This window comes from Calypte anna, chromosome 3, assembly GCF_003957555.1.
Source record: "Calypte anna isolate BGI_N300 chromosome 3, bCalAnn1_v1.p, whole genome shotgun sequence".
Lineage (NCBI taxonomy): Eukaryota > Metazoa > Chordata > Aves > Apodiformes > Trochilidae > Calypte > Calypte anna.
The window spans coordinates 102,635,644-102,655,471 of NC_044246.1; the positions used below are offsets into that span (position 1 = coordinate 102,635,644).

General features: G+C 34.6%; 1 protein-coding gene across 1 annotated transcript in view; it reads right to left on the reverse strand.

The window, feature by feature from the left end:
* Positions 1-19,828, reverse strand: part of NBAS (NBAS subunit of NRZ tethering complex) — a 158,697-nt gene that overhangs the window by 20,923 nt on the left and 117,946 nt on the right. The window contains exons 47-49 of the mRNA XM_030447262.1: positions 17,035-17,124; positions 14,771-14,966; positions 105-244 (exon numbers count right to left, since the gene is read on the reverse strand). Coding sequence (XP_030303122.1) covers positions 105-244; positions 14,771-14,966; positions 17,035-17,124 — 426 coding nt within the window. The remainder of the gene's footprint in view (positions 1-104; positions 245-14,770; positions 14,967-17,034; positions 17,125-19,828) is intronic.

The following is a 19,828-nucleotide window of genomic DNA, read 5'->3' on the forward strand; positions in this document are numbered from 1 at the left end:
ATACCCATCTTAGCCAAAACTGAATTAATTGACTGCAAACTACTTATTATCAAGAAAGAAACTTTAAACTCTTTTGTTACATGACTGGTTGAAAAAATGCTTACCCATTGCTGATGTCCATTGGTGGCCAAGCTTGAAGTAGTAAAACCAAGTGTTGAAACTCAGACAGACTGTAACTAGACTCCAGAAGTCCCAGGAAGAGAGCATACCTTTTTTCTTCATTTTCAATTTCTGTTATCTCTACCTGAAAAAAATAAAAATCACAGCAGATTAATTTTTTAAAAAGAAATTACAGTTTTAAAAGCAATCAATAAACTATCTTTGAAGGACATCACTGTTGTAAAAGGAGCACAGTGAACATAATTTTCCTAGAAAATTATTTTCTTAGCTTATTGACAATTGCAGAGTTGGGGAATGATTTAGGTGTATCCTCCCAAAACAAACCCCACACAAGTACAATCAGTGATGAATTAACTGATTTTATCTCTGTATTCTTCAAACATAGAAGAATTCCTTAAATTTCCTTTTTTCAGTGATCAGACATACATACATATATGCATTTTTAAAGAATGGGCATATCTAGTATCTTCCATAATATATAATACTCTCACTCACCTATGAAAATTCCATAGTTTTACCTGAATTTACAGCACCTAATCTTGTCTCACACAGAAAAATGCTCTGAAAGATGATTCTAAACTAATTTACCCAGTGAAAAACATTTGCTGACAAGTACTGTAATATCTTTCTGTATAGGCACTTGAACCAAAGGAAAACAAAACTCACACTCCATCAGCCAGCCAGCAGACAAAACTCTTATCTCAGAGAAAGTGTCCATCTACATTTAAAACCTGCAGCTTCTGCCAGGACTGCAATTCACTTCATACGATGAAAAGTTCTTTTCTAGATCATTACTGCTTGTACTTTGCATGATAAAAAAGTGAAAGGTAAAAGGGCTGATTGTTGAAGGAAGGTTTCTATAAATGAGAACCAACTTGCTATTAAATGAGTAGCAGCTTCTCATCTGGTTTGGCTATCACACTAGGAGGGCTTTCACAAATCAAGCAGCTATTCACTATCTACCTGACATACAAAAAGTTATTGGAGATTTAAAAAAAATTATTAAAATAACAAGGTAGCTTCAACTGAGTTAATAGCACATTCTAACACTGAATTTTGCTCACAAAGTTCCAGAGAAGTTCCAGATATCAAAAATTTCAGCTTCATCTTATAATTCTCCTGAAGTTTCACAGTATTAACTGTTAACTTTTCTGTATCTGCCCAAGTAGTTCTAAGACATCAAACATGGACAGTTTCCCTTAGTTCTACAGCTACCCTGAAAGATGAAAGATTGCACTCCCATCTTTTTAAAGCGAGTCTGAGGTATAAAGGGCAAGTTTTTCAAAAGAGGTTACAAAACAAAGATTACTGATGCATTTATTGAGTTGCCTATATAATTTGTGTTTTAAGATATTTAGTGTTGAAAAACCGCTGGCTTCTGCCTGCAGGGTACATCTGAAAACACAGTATGCTCAAACATTTTAGACAGTGAAGAAGGGTTTCTGAAATTTGTCCATTTAAAATACTTCTCTGTACTGCAAATGTCACTAGCAGACATCAGCCATCCACTTGTAATACCTGTAAATTCCATCTATACTCATTAAAATAAAATATTATAATCTTCATTATTTAAATCACAAGGCTCAGAAGGGATAAGAACAAGGAAGAGTAAAAGGCACGTAAGACATGATAACCTCTAAGGACCAAAAATATTCAGCAATTTATATGTACTATCTAGACAACAAGAGCTCTTACATTGCTTCATCTGTCCCCAAACTCCTTTTTTTCAGACAACTATCACTTTAAATACTTAAATCAAGTAAGTTTTGGATGGTCCATTGAGTAAATTTTAGTATATTTGCACAAACATCATTACTTCAAAACAAAGAAGAAATGTTCTCTAATGATAATTCTAAAAATGGCAAGAAATAGCACATATAATATTAACAGATGAGACAAGCTGTCAGAAATTGAGACACTAGTAGCAGAAAGTAGACGAGACCAGGTCAGACACCCTATTCAACATGAACAGAATTCCAGCAATTCTGCTTAATAATGCATCTCTACAGGCTCAGATTTACATTTTTTTTCTTGAGGTTCATTAACCTAACATCATAATGTCATGTTTTGGACAGCTGGGTCCTTGCAACAAGATTGCTCAGAATAAAACATGTATTAGTACAATCAAAGTAAACTGGAAGAATTAGCTTTCTCTTCTTAGACATGATGTGAATTTATGGCAACATTTCTTTCTAAAATGGCCTTTTTCCAGGTGGCCTATATTACCCACTAAGAGTAATAAAAATAAACATTCAACAGTTTTAGTTATTTACAGTTGTAAGAAAACTATTGAAAGTGCACTTCTTATATGGCATTTTAAATGCAAGTAACATTCATTGATGTGAAAACAGCTGAGATCAGAAAGTAGCAACACATAAGTATGCATACCTTTAAAGTGATCTAAAATTGCGGTAATAAGCATAGAGAAAATGGAAGGTTAATGCCAGAGAAACAAATGGACAAAACCTAAGTATAGATGGGTAGATGACAAGCATGATTACTTTCCAAAAAAATTACTAGTGTTATCCTACCTTAAACTCTCCAGCTCTCCATCTTTTAAGTACTATTTTCCCTTCAATCTTACCCTTCTGCTGCATCCATCAGTCGTCCCTGTATTCCACATACATATCTTAACTTCCAATATGTTTTAAGCATTATTTCACTCCTGTGACAACATGGTTGTTAAAATAGCTTTTTTGAACAGAACAGCCAAGATTCAGGTAACAGAGAATATAACAGATAACACCTAGACTGCCTGTTTGTGTGTGACAGCAGTCACAGAGGCAACTTATTAGGAATATTTTTTCAAAAGCTGAGTACTTTCCTAAGTTGAAAACAGCCTGAAACACAGGCTGATTGTGCAAAGATTGCATCCACACCTCTCATTACATGTTGCTAAGTATTCCCACTGGTTTAAAGAAGATTGTACAGCGACTAAAATTGTACCTTCTGAGAAGCAGCTGTATTTAACTTGTATGTATATGCCTTCACACAATCAATCCAAAAACAGAGCTAGAAAATAGAGATCTTTTTAAGTTGAATATTGTAGTAATACCACCTCCAATTAAGTAAATCAAGACACTTTTGTTAAGTAGCTTCTGCACTGCTTTGTAGTTTGAATGACAAGATCTCTTGCCCTGTCTCTAATTCCTTCTTTATAATTGTTCAGAAATAGAAGTTACAATTAAAAAAAGTGATAGTTCCTCACTACAAGAAGCAATACCCTGAAGCAGCACATTGAAATGAACTTTGTGGGTGTGTGTATAAACAACTCCCCCCCCCCCCAGGGGTGAGGGAGAGCTTGAGGAGGAAGCAGCCACCTCACATAGCACAAACAGAGCACATTCTGTGTTAAAAAGTATACATTTCATCTTAACAGAAATCAAGGTAGCCAAGATGAAGTTTACATGGTTGGTTCCTGTTCTGTTGTAGTCCCATAGCAAAAAGATTAAATATTTCTATTTTAATTGAACACTCTCTATGTAGTGATTCCCAATGATGCATTCATGTGACTCAATGTCACTGCATTTTTAGCAGTAGGATCATCATCAAGCCATGGCAATGGTATATTATAACTCAGTTTCCCTTGCTTCTTTTTTGGTTTGTTTGTTTGTTTTTTTAAAATTAACAAAACCAAAACCATCTTTTTTAAAAATACTCAACAGCTCTGGCATGAATTGCTCTGGGCCCTGAACAGAATAATGAGGCCTGTAGCAAGGCAGTACAGAGTACTGAGATGCTCCCAATGGAATATGAAAAAGAAAACAAAAAACAACAAAAGCAAGGAAAAGGAAAGTAAAGACTCCCTGTTTCAACAATAGATTTGCCCATTATGTCTTGATTTTCCCTAGTTTCATGCATTCTCTTTGGCAGTGGAACAAAGCTGGCTTCATGTTAAAATAAAAGGCTGCACAAATATTTACCACAATGGGAGAGTCAATTAGTGGAATTAGTTTTAGAAATCATACTCATGACAGATGATAAAATGGAATACAAATTAAATAAAATGAAATACAAATTAAATAAAATGAAATACAAATTAAATAAAATGAAACTTTATGCTGAAATGTTAAAATACACAATTTTGTTATCAACATGGGACTAAGTATGTTTAAAAATCAAGAATATGCAAACATCTGCATATGCCAATATTTCTTTTAAAACTACATAGGAAATTAAAAAAGCAAAATATATGGCACTGAGCGTTGCTTAAAACTGGATTAGATGTAGATGCTGGCAGCTGTCTGAACCTAGTGCAAACCCCTCTAAACCATATGTTCACCTCCTGAGTGCTTTGGTCTTATATCTTTCCTCCTCTTATGAGGTAGCAGCAGTTATGGCCCATAAAGGAAACCTTACTCATACTGTATCATCTTTACTTAATAAAGAAAAAATCAGTCCACCTTTTAAAAATATTTACCAAAAATCTAAACTGCATTTCTGAATGCAAGTGCAGACTGCAGCTACAGCATGCTGGAAGACAAAACTCAGATTTTCTTTTTATAAAAGCTTAATAATTTTGCGTGCCTTTAAGCATGGTCACACAATACACCCCATTAAATTACCTTATTTCAGCCATTAAAACAGCTATTTCTCCTCAAGAAGTCATGGTCTGATTACCAGTAACAGAAACTTGACACAGCATAAATTCAATCACAGTGACAGTTGTTAACTTGCTGTAACCTTCAAATCTTATGAAAACTAAAATACTTCTGAAAAAATTTATTGCTGGAGTCACTTATTTATCAACTAATTGGCAAAAATATCTCAGTTCTGACACAGCTGTGTTTGTAGGAAATTACATTAGAAAAGATTCCCCGAAGTTTTTGTAAAACATTTGGTTTTATATAAAAAAATGTGCTTTACTGCTAAAATACACATGATAAGAGGAATCTGGCAGTTGGCTGAGGCACCTGTAATCTCTTCAACAGTACATAATCTGAGCACAAAAAAACCTTTTATCTGACTTCAGACATCGTGAGCAAATTTTGAAGGCCTGTTTTTTATATCCAGTGCTGGAAAAAAACCAACCTTAATACACTTACAAACCCTCCTCAAATAAAACTGTCCTGTCTGATGATAAAAACTGTCAAAGATTTACAGATTTAAAGATTTATAGAAGATTTTCCCTTCACAGATTAGATCCTATTAGATGCCCAACATGTTGAAACCACTCCACATGCTTTATCTGCTTTCAATGCACAAAGTTTTGACGCATCATCTTATTCCATGGATTTGTTATTGCTTTATAGCTACACATCACCCTTGGCACACACACGAAGGAGTCAAAATATCACCCCTCGACAGTTTGTTCTGAACCTCTCAGAAACCTAGTATTTTATAAAAAAATATATGACAATATACTTGAAGAACGGTGAGGTAAAATAAAGCTGTGGACATCACACATGCCTGATTGAGAAAAACTTTGGTGTGGCAGTCCATAGTATCAGTTTTTTAGTTCAGTACATTCTCTCATTCTTTAAGTTAGTTTAAAATCAATATTTAGAGCAACAGTGAAATGTTACTGTATATTCTGTCTTTGAGGCATAGATATCCACTATATAATGCTTTCCTAATCCTAAAGGACAGAGGCATGTGATAGAATTATAAATGCTCTATTGCTTAAACTATATGATTGGAGAAGCTGGTGGTGACCACTGTTGCTGATAACCTAGACAGAGTCTTGCTTAAGAAACAGAAATGCCAACAGAAAGATCCAGCCAATCCAATAATTTCCTTCTCTGATAAAAAATAGAAAATGACACACTGTTTACATATGAGAATGGTGAGCAGCAAAACCAGTGCAGGCAGACCTCCATCCCTTCCTCTGAAATCTGTTCTGTAAATTACAGGTTTATTCCCTGTCAGCATGGCAGAGCCATGGCTTTTATCAACAGATTTTGTTCACTACTAATGTTCCAGCAAAATTATGGAAACAGTATTTGTAACTAACCAATCAAGATGTAAAAATCAGAAACATATTTTCCTTTGTTATAATTGCTTGTTTATTGAGAGAATCTATATCACTGTTTGAAACCAACTCTCTGTATTCAAGGCAGAGAGATTTACTTACAAAGTAACTTAAACAGATATTTAAATGTTAATTAAAATATTAATACAATATAAAAAAATCACCAAAAAAACCCAAACTGCTAAAGTGTACAACTGTTCCTGAAACTGACTAGCTACCGACCCTGCATTTTATATACATGTTAAATAGCAAAACCACAAGCACACACTGAAACATCCTATTCAGGACCTTCTCATGCCAGAGCAGCAGGGATATCCCTTTTTAAAGACAAAACTACAAGTGCTGTACTCCGTAACACACTGCCAGCAACTTTTAAGTTGTAACTGAGAGGGAAATCCCTCGTAACAGAATCAGGCTGGGGAAAGCAGTAAAAGGCTTGGGACAATCAAGATAGATGATATTCAGCCTGCCTGTCTGCCTGTGTATATATATTGGCAAGAGTACATGTGAAACAAGTCAAGAGTAGCCATGAGAACAGAGCTGCAGGCCTGGGCATGGACTGCTTGAAATATCTGACTGAAGGCAATGTAGGAGGAAACCTGAAACATGGCCAGGCAGAAGAAGTTAAAAACCAGGGAACTAATCACCTCTTTCATGAAACATACCCTGGAAGGCAGAGATCCCTGACCATGTATGAAAGCCTGCAGCACACAGATACTAAAGGTATGGGCATCATCTCACAGCTCGAATCTTGCTTAAACTGAGGCCAGTGAGTAGGATAAGCAAGTTATGGGATTCAAGATTAAACCAGTTCAACCAGAAGCCTACTGGTGATGAATTAAACAAGGACTTAGCTACATGGTAAATTGCCTGTATTGTAGAAATACCTAGGAACTTTTTTCTTCTGAACTGTTTTAAGTATTGTTTAACTTCTTATCTGTTTGATATGCAGCTCACTAACATTAAGATCTGCATACAGATCCAATAAACATAAATGTGTTGCCTAATGCATAAAAATGTTTAACTCGTGCAGAAATTAAAATCCATCATTTGTATTCTGCAGAAGACCACATCCTGATCTGCAAATACATTTCAGCACAGAGAAAATCTCTTAACACTCTACATAGATAAAGAAGGAAGAGCAAATCAAGAAAAAATTATGCAACTTAAAGATTTCCAGATCTAGGTAGCTAGAACTGAAAGAAAGAATTCACACACACGTAATTTACGCTGTATATTAACTAGATGCCAGTTAATATATAGAAACTTCAACCTATTTACATCATGGATAAAGGTAACATCTGTGGACCATAAGTGACTTAAAAAACATTTAATTCATTTTACTTGTATGTGACAGCTACTGAGCACTGTTTCATATTTCATAATCTATGTATAACATAGATAGGATACACTGAGAACAGAAAGGAAAGTTGAAAGATGCATCTTAGAAATCGTAAGATTTTAATCCTCAAATATTACTTTAAGCTGTTAAATTAGTGTCAGTCATTTCTGTCCATGCCTTAGGAAAGCAGCTCTTCAATTTACCTTTCCTGATCATTGCTGCCAACAGGCAGAAGCAGTGCATGCAAGAGCTCCCAGTATTTGACTGTCTGTATAACTACTGTCTTTGACAATCAAAGTCTGCAATTCTTGCTAACAATGGGGAAAGTTTTAAAAAGCTGTTTTCATGTAAATGAAAAATTGTCAAAATTAATTTTTCCAAAATGCCATCCCGCAGTAGAGTAAACTGACAAAAATAAAAAAAACAAACATTTCTAGACAGAAAAACCCACAGTAAACTGAGACACTTTAAGGAACAAGAGGCCATTAATGCTGGCTTCAATTTCAAATAATATTTTAAATAATATTTCAGTGCTATTATTTTCAATAAAAGACTCAGTTATTTAATACAAAATTCCTTCATTGTTTAGCCATATTTATCACCTAGACCAGGAGCACTTATAGTAACAAGTGGATGGATACCACAAAACTATTCAAATTGTAAAAACTGAAACAGTAACAGTCATCATAGCTGAGTCTCTATATAATAATAGGAACAATGTGGGAAAAAACTCTCAAGCAATATAAACAATCAGAAATTACTTTGAAATAAGAACTATTTTAAGAATAACTGAGAGGAGTTCTTCAGATGACAGAGTTTACAGACCTCTAAATAAAAAGTGTCAGCTAGCAAGATGGTTGATGGAATAATGTAAGAAAAAAAAAAAAAAGTATAGCATCAACCGAACATCACATTTATTAATACTATCTTAAATTAGTATTTTGTAACAAAATAAAGAGTTTTACAACTTACTTAAATTTTCAAAAGGCTTTTAACAATAGTTCTGATTAGAAATCACTGAAGAACTCACTTATATAAATTAAAAGATGTTTTTGAAGGACTGCAGGCACTGAACAGATGATACTGCACACAAATAATCTACTTATGTTCATCAAGGACACTGTAGAAAGAAACTTCCATTTGACTTTTTTTTTAAAAAACAAGTATAGGGTAAGTAAATCACCATATGATGGCAAATAAAATGGAACAATGGTAAAGCTGTCACTTTCAAAATATGCTATATGAGATTCATCAAGTCAAAACATGAACCTGAGCCTCATTGAATAAAATGTAAAGACCTCTGGTTAACATCACATTTACCTTTCCAAGTACCTCCTTTCATAAGATATACTGCATATCACAGGGGGCTTTAAGATAGAGGGAAGAACAGTGAATGAGACAGAAAAGACTGTGAGTGAGGAAACATGATGGGAATTGTTTACTCAGACTCAATAAACAACAGAATAAGAAAAAAGTGATTAAGTGAAACAAAGCAGGGATTTTGATTTTCTGGATTTTACTATCTTATTAAACACAGAACAACACAATACACCACATCACATAATGAGGATAAGCAACAATAATAACCCTTCTACAAAGTTTCAGCATGCTTTGCACCCAATGCTGTATGATGTTGTACCTATGTCAAGTATTTAGCAGAGACACCAAAGGCTGAATCAAGTTCATCCACCAATTTCTTTGTAACATAATAGAACTTTGAATACACCACTAATGAGCTCTTAATTTTTCAGAAACTGAGATAAAAGCAGTATATGCAACATTTAAACCATTCTCCACTTATTCCTTCATTAGAGAAGACCTGTTAGAGAAAGTGAATTATTCCCCAAGAATGCACTACAGAACTCTTCTCCTTCTCTGATGCAACTGCTGCTAGACACAGAACACAGAAGTATCCAGGGCCTGTATTCCAAACTGTCTTGTTCACTCAAGCTATACTGCTTTTCTCTCCATTTAGTCCTATCCATTTTACTCGTCTAGTTAATGGAAAATATTTCATCTACATCTTGAAGTATTTAATTAATCATACATGCTACAATTTATGTTCCCAGAGAAAATACATTTCACATGTTCTCATATGGATAAATTGCATCTTCAAGGAATGGAAATTAGTGTTTTAAAATATTAATTAAAACTTAAATTAAATTTCTTAAACTTATTTTTTATGCATTACTAGTGGAGAAACAATGTCTATAGAATTAAAAACAGTATCAAAACAAATTTACTCAAAGTTGATAGGACCATAAATCTTTCCTGTAATAAAAGCATTTTTCACAAAAAAAAGATTGAAGATTAAACTGATACAGCTCCTTCACTTGTACTACGCCAGATCAAGCTAAATACAGGTCATTGTCACCTGAAAAATGACTTCAGCAAAATGACTTGGCAATTCCTCTCTCTCACTGTGCCTTACATATTTTATTTTGACCCTTAAGTCTGACACAAGTAGAGGCAATGGGGAAAAGTTTAAAATCACTGGACATTGACTTATTCCCATTGAGACCTTTCTTTATAAAGATATATGAAGAAAAAATGCTGTAAACAGAGATACAATTTTAATGTTCTAGGAGAAGAGGAACAAAAGAACAATGGAAGCTTGACAGCCATACCCCATTCCTCAGAAAGTCATTATCTTAATATAGACTTTACTAAGGTTGCTGAGAAACATAAAACTTGAATAAATAGCCTATATGAAAGAAGGACAAATGTGCATGAGGTACACAACGCAAACACAAATTAATCTGGCAGTAAGTCAGCAACATGGACAGAGGGATTGAGTGAACCCTCAGGAAATTTGCTGATGACACCAAGCTGTGGGGTGTGATCAACACACCAGAGGGAGGAGATGCTATCTAGACCAAGCTTAATGGTCTTGAGAGATGGGCCCATGCAAACACCATGAAGGGTAAGGCCAAGCATAAGGTCCTGCATTTGGGTCAGGGCAATCCTAAGCAAGAATACAGACTGGGAGGAGAATGGATTGAAAACAGCCCTGAGGAAAATGACTTGGGGGTGTTAGTTGATGAGAAGCTCAGCATGAGCCAGCTATGTGCATTTCCAACCCTGAAAGCCAACCATATCTGCTCCCATGAGACCCCATCTGGAGTTCTGTGTCCTGTTCTGGGGGCCCCAGTGTAAGAAGAAGATAGAGCTGTTGAACGAAGTCCACAGGAGGACAATGAGGATGATCAGAGGACTGAAGCACCTCTCTTATGAAGACAGGCTGAAAAAGTTGGAGTTGTCCAGCCTAGAGAAGACTCCAAGGAGATTTCATAGAGGCCTTACAGTACCCTGAAGGGGGTCTGCAAAAAGAATCAAGAGGGACTTTTTATAAGAACATCTAGTGATAGCATGAGGGGGAATGGTTTCAAACTGAAAGAAGGCAGATTTAGACTACATAATAAGAATAAATTCTTTACTGTGATGGTGGTGAGCCAGTGAAGCAGTCTGCCCAGGCTGCTCCCTCTCTGGCAGTGTCCAAGGCCAGGTCGAATGGGTCTTTGAGCAGGTGTCCCTAGCATGTAGGTGGTTTGGAAGTAGATGATCTTTAAGGTCCCTTCTAACTCAAACTATTCTATGATTCTAATGAATTCTGCAAAGCTAAGCTTCAGGGGAAAAGAACCAGATAAAATAAGAAAGGTGCCTACAGTTACAATTTTAACGTCATATTAGGTATCCCTTCCAATTTTAAAAAATTAGTAGCTCACAGCATCTCTGTATACCCCAAGACCATGAAAAAAACATAATAAAACCATATGAGGGGAAAGGCTAAATAAGATTACCTTCTCTAAATGACAAAGCTATTTGCATTTAAGTAGCATGCAAATAGTAATTACATTTTGCATATGCATGAGTAAAACAATCCAGTGTGTCTTATACAAGCTTTACAATTATTAACTTCTTACCTTAAACTAACTCTTGGTTTACCTACAGAAACTATGTTAGAGCCTCTGCAATGTCTTGGGGTCAAAAACCTTGACTCTTATGCCTTGTAACTGGTCACTGAACTGAACAACTATGAACATGTACATAACCTGTTAGTTGATACCTTACATATGTTACACAGTGCTGTGAGTCATTACATACGAACTTTTTTACATTGTATGAGAACAAATTGTTTTCCCATCTTACATGGATAAAGTTAAAATTTGAAATGAACATTCTAAACCACATTTTTCTGCCTCCTTCCAATATTTTTTTATATATAAAAAAGCCAGTATTTTGACCCATATTTTTCATGCACCAGTTAACTAGAAAATTACAGAACCTGAAAAGCTCAGATAAAATTCATCAAGGGGATTAAAACAACGCCATGCCTCCCCCCTCCAGTAGTGTGTGATGCTACTGGAATGTGAATTAAAGACTCTCAAGCCTTTGAAAAATGAGGACCCCTGAATTTTTAATTTTGTTAACTAATCATTAGAGAAATGGAAATGGCCGCGTTTCTGACTGTTTGATAGGTAGCTGCTTGCATAAAGTACATTTTTAATTTTGTAAGGGCTGGCCTGTTTCCCAGCAGCACATTGATTTGTGCGACCACTACTTACAGCACCTAGAGCATAATTAAATATTTAAGTCCCTCCTTGATGTATGCAAAGTCTGATTAAGAGGATTAGTATACACACTGAGGGTGGCTTTCACACATTTTCTGGAAATTGAACACTGCAATATCATTAGACTTATCTTTACTCAATAGAAATCCACATTCATCCTTTACAATATCTGCATTCCTTCTTGTAATAAGAAATGCTAAAGAAAAAGAGCAATCCCCTAAAAGTATGCAAGAAATATTAAGCAAGGGTAAACCAATCTAGAAGTAAGATTTTAAGTACATTTAAAAAAATATTTGCAATTTAAGGTTTATTTAAAAAAACAACAACAAAGCAACAGTGTTTAAACACACTCTTCTACCATCTAAAAATATCATTTAATTCACACACGCGCCTTTAGAAAAAAAATTAAAAATGAGAAAGGATGACCACAATAATAAGGGTGTAGTGATGCTAGAGAAATTGATACCCTCAGACAAGCCAGACAGACCAACAGAGCAGTCTGAGTATGTTTGAAAGACTTAATTCCTCAGGTCTACTTTTTGACCTTGCTTCACCCAAGACTACCCCACAACCCGACAAAACTTTTAAATTGTGTTTCAACATTCCCTTTCTGTAGAACAGGCTTGCTTTTGAAGGTCTTTGCACCTGAAGCATTAACTTGCATGAGAAACTTGATTAATTAATTCTTTTCCACAAGCTCATATAGTTTTCTATCTTTGCTTTTTAGCAGCCATGTAACTACTGAATTCCTCAGTGTTCTTGTTCCACTAACGTACCATGAAGGATTGTGAAATGTACCATTTTCAATGCATTACTTTATTATGCTATTTCTCCTCCTTGCTAATACACAAAATAAGCAAGCTTTATCATCCAATAAGGTCATCACTTGCTTTTCCCAATATCAACCTGTAGACTATCATTTGGCATTAGCTGACTAAAAGAGAAAAAGAAGAAACAATAGTCTAAGTAGTGGATCACTCATTTGTTTTCTTGGACATTTGTGAAGAGCTCTGAATTTCAATGACCAGTACCTAGCAGACAAAGCAATGTGTCCCTTCTGCTTAAATGACACATTAGTTACCAAGCACCAAATATGAAAAACAAAGCAAAACAAAATTGAAAACAAAGGGTTCTCATCTATCACATTTAGCTTGAACTGAGATGAAAATTAGAATAATTTTTAAATATGTTCCAACAAGAATCTTATAATTGGCTCAAAATTAGAAATATTCTAAAAGTCTATCACTCCGGGAAACAAATTATTAACAGGTTATACAGAGACATCTAAACAGACTGGAGGACCGGACCAACAAGAACCATCTGAGGTTTAACAGCCTCGCTGCACTCTGGACAGCACAGGCGGGGACAGCAGGTTGGGAGATGCTTTGCTGAGAGGGCCTTGGGGGTCCTGGTGGGCAGTGACATGCATGTGAACCAGCAGTATATGCAATGCCTTCAATTAATACCTAAAATATCACAAAACAAAAGCAAAAGGATGTCGGCTGTACAGTTGTTGTACAGTTACATGCATTTTTACTTACCAGATTAAAGGAGAAAATAAAAGTGATATTATTTCTCAAACAAGGGCAACAAGTCTCAGGGGGCTTCTGTAGAATAAAGGGTTTTTTTCTGTGGCTGAGTGGCTGAAACCTATTATCTTCCTGTAACTTTTTTCTTAAAACATACTCTAGTTGAATCTTTCAGACTTGAAAAGCTTTTGCACAGGAAAGCAGGCCAAAGGCAACACAAATATTGACAAAGGACTGAACTGAGGTATCCAATCATAGAGAGACACCTGAACTGCTGCTATTATTCTGAGTGCGAGAGAAAATATAGATTTAAAGAAAGCAAGAGATAATTTTATTTTCTCTTAAGATTTGTATTATGATTATTCCCTTGAATGATCTTAGCACAGTGAGTCTAAACTGAAATATTGTTTTTGTTTCATATGAATATAAAATGGCTTTTGCATTATTTTTTTAGGAAATATTAGAAATATTACATTTTCTTCATAAGGTCTTGGCACAGGGGGAAGGAATTCAGACAATGGATGAAATGTAATTTTGTTTCTCATCAATTCTACATGCAGCAAGTGATACTTGTCTTATTACAAAATGGTACAAGATTCAAAGACAAGACTACTTCTTCCTGATAAGCCTTTAGTATATTTTCATTGTAATTAGAAACACAGAACCTCTAAAAACAGGTTCATTGATGGTTGGACTTGATCTTAGATGCTTTTTCCAACCTTAATGATTCTATGATTAAGCACTTCACCAAAATGAGTCATGAAATAAAGCAGTAAAAATATTAGTTGGAAACCAATATAGTTAAGAGTAACTTCTTCCAGTGATGATTTTACCTTTTTCCACCAGCCATCCCCCAACTTTATACGGAAAAAGATTTAAAATTCTTACTCAAGAGAAAACAGCACATGAACTACAATCAAAAGCATTCCCTATCAGTTCAGTTTTCCCATTTGAGAAGAAAAATATACAAAACCTTCAAAGTCAATGCTTGTCAAGGAGGAAATCATTAGCATTTAATCCAAATCTCTACTATGTATTCGTGATCCCAAACAAAAGCTGAGGAGGAGGCTGTTCACTTTACATGACTTTGTTTTTCAAAGAATCATAAGGAATTAGAAACCTGATCCAAAAGGAAGGTAGGATTATTGCAACCAGATAGTGCAAAATAGCATTTCATTATATGATCCCTGTATAAAATAAATCTTATGCTATCATTTACAGTAATTAATATTAATACCTTTGTCTCAGGCCAGCAAGCTCTGAGAACAGCTTGTGTCCTGAAGTACACAAGTAACTTGCTATCCTCTTCACTGAGATGGAAGGCTTGCTCCAGAATTTGCAACACTCTGATGCGAGGCTTCACTGCTAAGGAGTCATCACCACAGAAAGGTCTCAACCACTCCAGAAGGTCATCTGAAGAAACTACATTCTCCCTGAAATTGAACAATACTGTGTTAAAAGGTCTTTGGTAATTCTAATTCAAGTACTACGTGTAGTTTCAAAGCTGTTAAGAAGTACAATCAACACATAACAACCATGTCACATTGGAAATGGAAGAGCTCACCTCTGTGAGACTGCAGAGAAACCTGTTGGATATGAGGCACCTAAAGCTAAGTGGTGTAAGCACTCTTACATACAGTTACATATTGCCCCACATAAACCTGGACTTCCAGTTGTATTTTAATGGTGCTGGATTTCAGCACCTGAAAATCCAAAGCCTTTTTATGATGCTGGTCATGACTGAAGCCTGTACTTCCATCCTAACTGATGTTATGGAAAACCAGCATGACTGGTTGAATTTCAATTATAACATTTTTATAACTGATGTTTATATATATTTTCATATATATTTCCTTTCTTTCCTTACACTCCACATACACAGCTTACTTTCTCCTGACTGCAGCTCTAATAACTTTTTTTTCTGTACCATCTTTAGCAAGCTTGATTATTGTATGCTCTGGTATGATAATGTTACAGAATACCCATAATCCCTTGTAAGAAAAAATCTGAAATGTTACAATACCTAAGGTTTTGAGTTTTCCTTACTCATTAATTAGAAAAGCCTATTAAATAATTTGATTTTAAAAATTCGTATTATATTGAATACATTCTGTGTGAAAGTGTTTACAGTTTACAGATGACCACAAACTAAACCAACCAGCTAGAAAAAAAAAACCCACCCCATTCCTCCCCCCAAAAATGAAAAAGCAAAACAGGTTCCAGGTGGAGTTTGATTTATAACTAATGTTTTCTTATTTATCCTAACAAGACATATAGGTTAAAAAATACTAAGTTAACTTGTCTTGCATCTCTGAAGTAATAAATATTGACAGCTCAGTTCTTCATATTAAAAAAAATAAAATTTTAGTTAGGATTTATATTGTATGAATGATGTAGCTTAGAATTTCAGCTAAATTAGACATGTCTGTCAACAAGGTGGAATTCAAACTGTAATTTTAAAATTCTGGAATTTAGAGTACCTGCTGGAATATTTCAAGACTTGTACAGCTCACACTTGATGTTATAAATATATGTTTTCCAGAGGCAAATATTTATATTTCGTAAATTGAGCAACTAAGTCTAAGGAGCTAAATGAGAGCAAGTATTAAAATCAATGTAAACAATCTCCTTTGTAATCACAATAATTTTCACTCCAGCTTATTGTTTCAGCATTTAAATGTCAAAGAAGTATATAAATAATAGACTGCACAAAGTGCATCTCAGAATATAATAGTACCAACTTTCCCATTCTACCTGATAATATTGTAAAAGAGATTTACTGTAGATTATGACATTAATTCAGCCTATTCTGGTATCCAGCATTTAACTAATCAAATGTCAGTGGAGAAGCCACTATTATTGTCTACCAGAGAGTATAAAGTTTTATTAATATTTTCATACATGAGTTCTTAGTTTTTAAATCTGGAAATAAAGCTGTTTTGGTTTGGCTTTTCTTTAGTAGAAATGCAAAGGAAAATGTCACTGAGAAATACAGACCATAATGCAACCTAAAATTAGGACATTGCCAAAAAAGAAAAAATAGGGTGAGGCATTATATTGCATTTGTAAAATTGTTTCTGAATATACACAGTGACAAAATTTAGATATCTGAATTCAGATAGTTGAAAGTCTGTACTTATTTTTAATTTATTTACTAAATGGAAACAAAAGCAGTGACTTACTCCTGGGAAATATACAGTCTGCAGTAGTCACAACAGAAAAAACATTTTCTCAAGTCACTATAATACACTGTTTTCTAAATTTTCAGTTCAGTGACTTGCTTTCTTCCAAAGGATCATTTTAATGGCTTATGTCAAGGCTCAGATTTTGAACCAGATAAATGATAGCCTGGTCCAGAAGAAAGTATTAGAAAATCAAGTGCAAACACATTTTATATATCTGTGAAGAAAAATCATCCATATTCAGTATTGTACTTTTAATGCTTCCTTGAGAAATATCTTTCAAAGTCTCAACCAAATACACCATACAGTAAGTTCTTACCCTTTCTCAACACTGGCTTGCACTGCAGAAACGATGCCTTCAAGGACTACAAGTGGATCTTTCACTGATGCCGATGAGCCACCACTGCCACTGTTAAGGGAAGATGAAAAATTACAATAAACGTGGTCCTTAATGTCGTATCTAATTCTTAATTCTATCTCTAGGATTACATTAATAGTGCAATAATATGGCTATCCTTCACTTTCCCTGCTTAGCTAGTAGCTTTATTTTAATGTCAAAGTAAGACAAGGAGCAACAAGGAAAAAGTGAGAAAGAGAAATGTTACAGTACTAAAGTGAAACACAGCAGAAAAAGAATAGGTAGAATTCTAGCAATTCCAACACAGATTAGTCAGCAAGAAGCCCACATGTAATCTCATTACCATGAAGAGATCAGTATCAATTAAATGGATGTTACACATAAATGACTCCACCTTTTCTTTCCCAGCATCATCTTGCAGTATCTCTTCTGGGTTAAACAAACTTGACTGTAATCTGAATCAAAAGAATCCTACCTACTGATTCAGCAGATTTCTTTTCCCACCCCCTCTGAGATTAATTTTCATTTGGATCAAAGGTTGTTGTTTACCAGAACCAACAAAACTAAAAAGGAGGGAACACATGGTCATTAACAGCATGAAGAAAAGGGGGGGATTAAGGCCCCAATCAAAGGAGATCTGCTATGCATGTGCAGGAATAGAAAAATGTGAATGTGCCCATCAGACATTCTGTTTACACAATAATGCTCTTCCACAGATCAAAAGGTAGTAAATATTGCTATAAAAAAAAAAAAATCACACTGGTAGGAAAAAAGCAGCTTCATTCCTAATGCAATGAATGTTAACATTTTCTGTTAGGATTTTCAGCAAAACCAACTTAAGATGTGACTCGGTGCTGAAAGAGGGAGGGATTTTCCACTGGTACTCCAATAAACAATAGGGTCTCTTCATGAAAACCACTGTAAAGGCAACGATGCCTGGATAAACTATAAAAAAACCCAAACAAAACACAAGCAGTTTTGCACATATTCTGTATCGTGTTTCTACAAACACCTTCTGCTACTAAAAATGTCAGCCTCTTCCTAGGTGAGCTCCTAATAAAAATGAACACATCCAGAATACCCTGAGTGTTCTATATATAGCCAAAATACACTGTAGCGGTGATGTGAAATTTTTACAATCTTTAATGTCTTCCTGTATTCATAACTATCGTCTTTTTTTATTTCCATTTTATTAAGTGCCCAGCACTTTAATGAACAGCACTACATTTAAAAACACCATGGTGACTCCATTCAGAACATACGTAAAATAATTTGTTGCATGCTGTAATCTTGGCTTATTTTATGCATTTTAAATGCATTAAAAAAATAAAAGAAATGAACAGCACACAGAAGAGTTTAATAGCTCAGCATACACAGAATTTGTAAACTATTATTAAGGCATTTTATATTGCAAACATAAGATCGAAGTAGCAGAATGCTTATAACACCCCTTTTTCTCAAAAAATACTGTTACATATGGATATGACAGAAATGCTATTGTTAATATCAATTCTAACATATGGCAGCTAAGTAAATTTTAGAAGAGTGAAGTTTAAATCTAGGTATTTTCCTTAACATTTTCAGCTTATTGGGAAACAATCAAATAATACTTTGTAGTAAAAAAATATCCAGGATTTTAAAGTCACAAACTGAGATAATGACTGTCCAAAAGATAAAATCTATTTTCACCATGAAGCAAATCAATATTTTCCATCTTGTGGGGAAAAATACAGTATATTATTCACAGAAAAAAGAAGTGTGGAAATGGTAGAAAGAGCAGCAGTGTTAAAGTAATCAATTTATGCAAGCATATACATATATTATGGTTTTAAATTTATTAAAAAAAAAAAAGCTAATAAAATTTAAGATATGTTTCCAGAGTGAAGGCAGATATAAGCCCCACTTCATTTATGTTCCTTTTACCGGCCAGACTTAAATTTTCCTGTATTACTATGCTTTTTGTACTTTTTTAATTAAGTCTGCATTTAAAAAGACACCAACACAGAGTATTAATATGGCATATCCAAAGAAATCTGTAACACTTATAAAACTTGTAGACCAAGAAGAGAATGATGACTGAAACATAAAATAATAGGACATGAAGTACATATATTGAAATCTTAGCTTTCCTTACCCTAGATGATTTTTAGTGGAGACAAGCAACTTTCACATGAAAGAAGTATGACCAGCAAACTATAGATTTTAAGTAACTTCAGTTGTGGAGATGAGGGTTCTGAATAGGTCACGAAAAGTCCTAGAACTTGCTCTTCAAACACGCTTCACCTCTCTAATTAGAAATTTAATTCTTTAGTTCCTATCATAACCAGGCTCTGAGCACCTCAAAAAACTCAGGTCAAAAGAAACATACACCCCAAATTTAATGGGCTTTTCTGAAAACCACTGTTTTAGACAACACACGTGTGAAGCCACTTGTCAAGTAAAGTAGATGTATGAGCATTTGCAGAAAGCTTTGAGTTTGTCATACGGAGACAGGTAATACTCTGATAAGCAGGAAGAAAGAAAGAAGAAAAGTGAATCTTAGCAGAAAATTACAGTTATCTACAATTACAAAGTATTTTTAAAACTAAATCTAGAAAGATTGAAAGTTAGCAATTTTAAGCTTAATATAGCCTTTACTGCCTAGCAGTTAAAGAAACTAAAAAGAGACTACAGCTCATAAGACAAATCATGTCAAGTTTCCACAGGTTGTTGCCTTCTTTTAATAATTAGTGATTAAAAATAACCAGCTACTTAC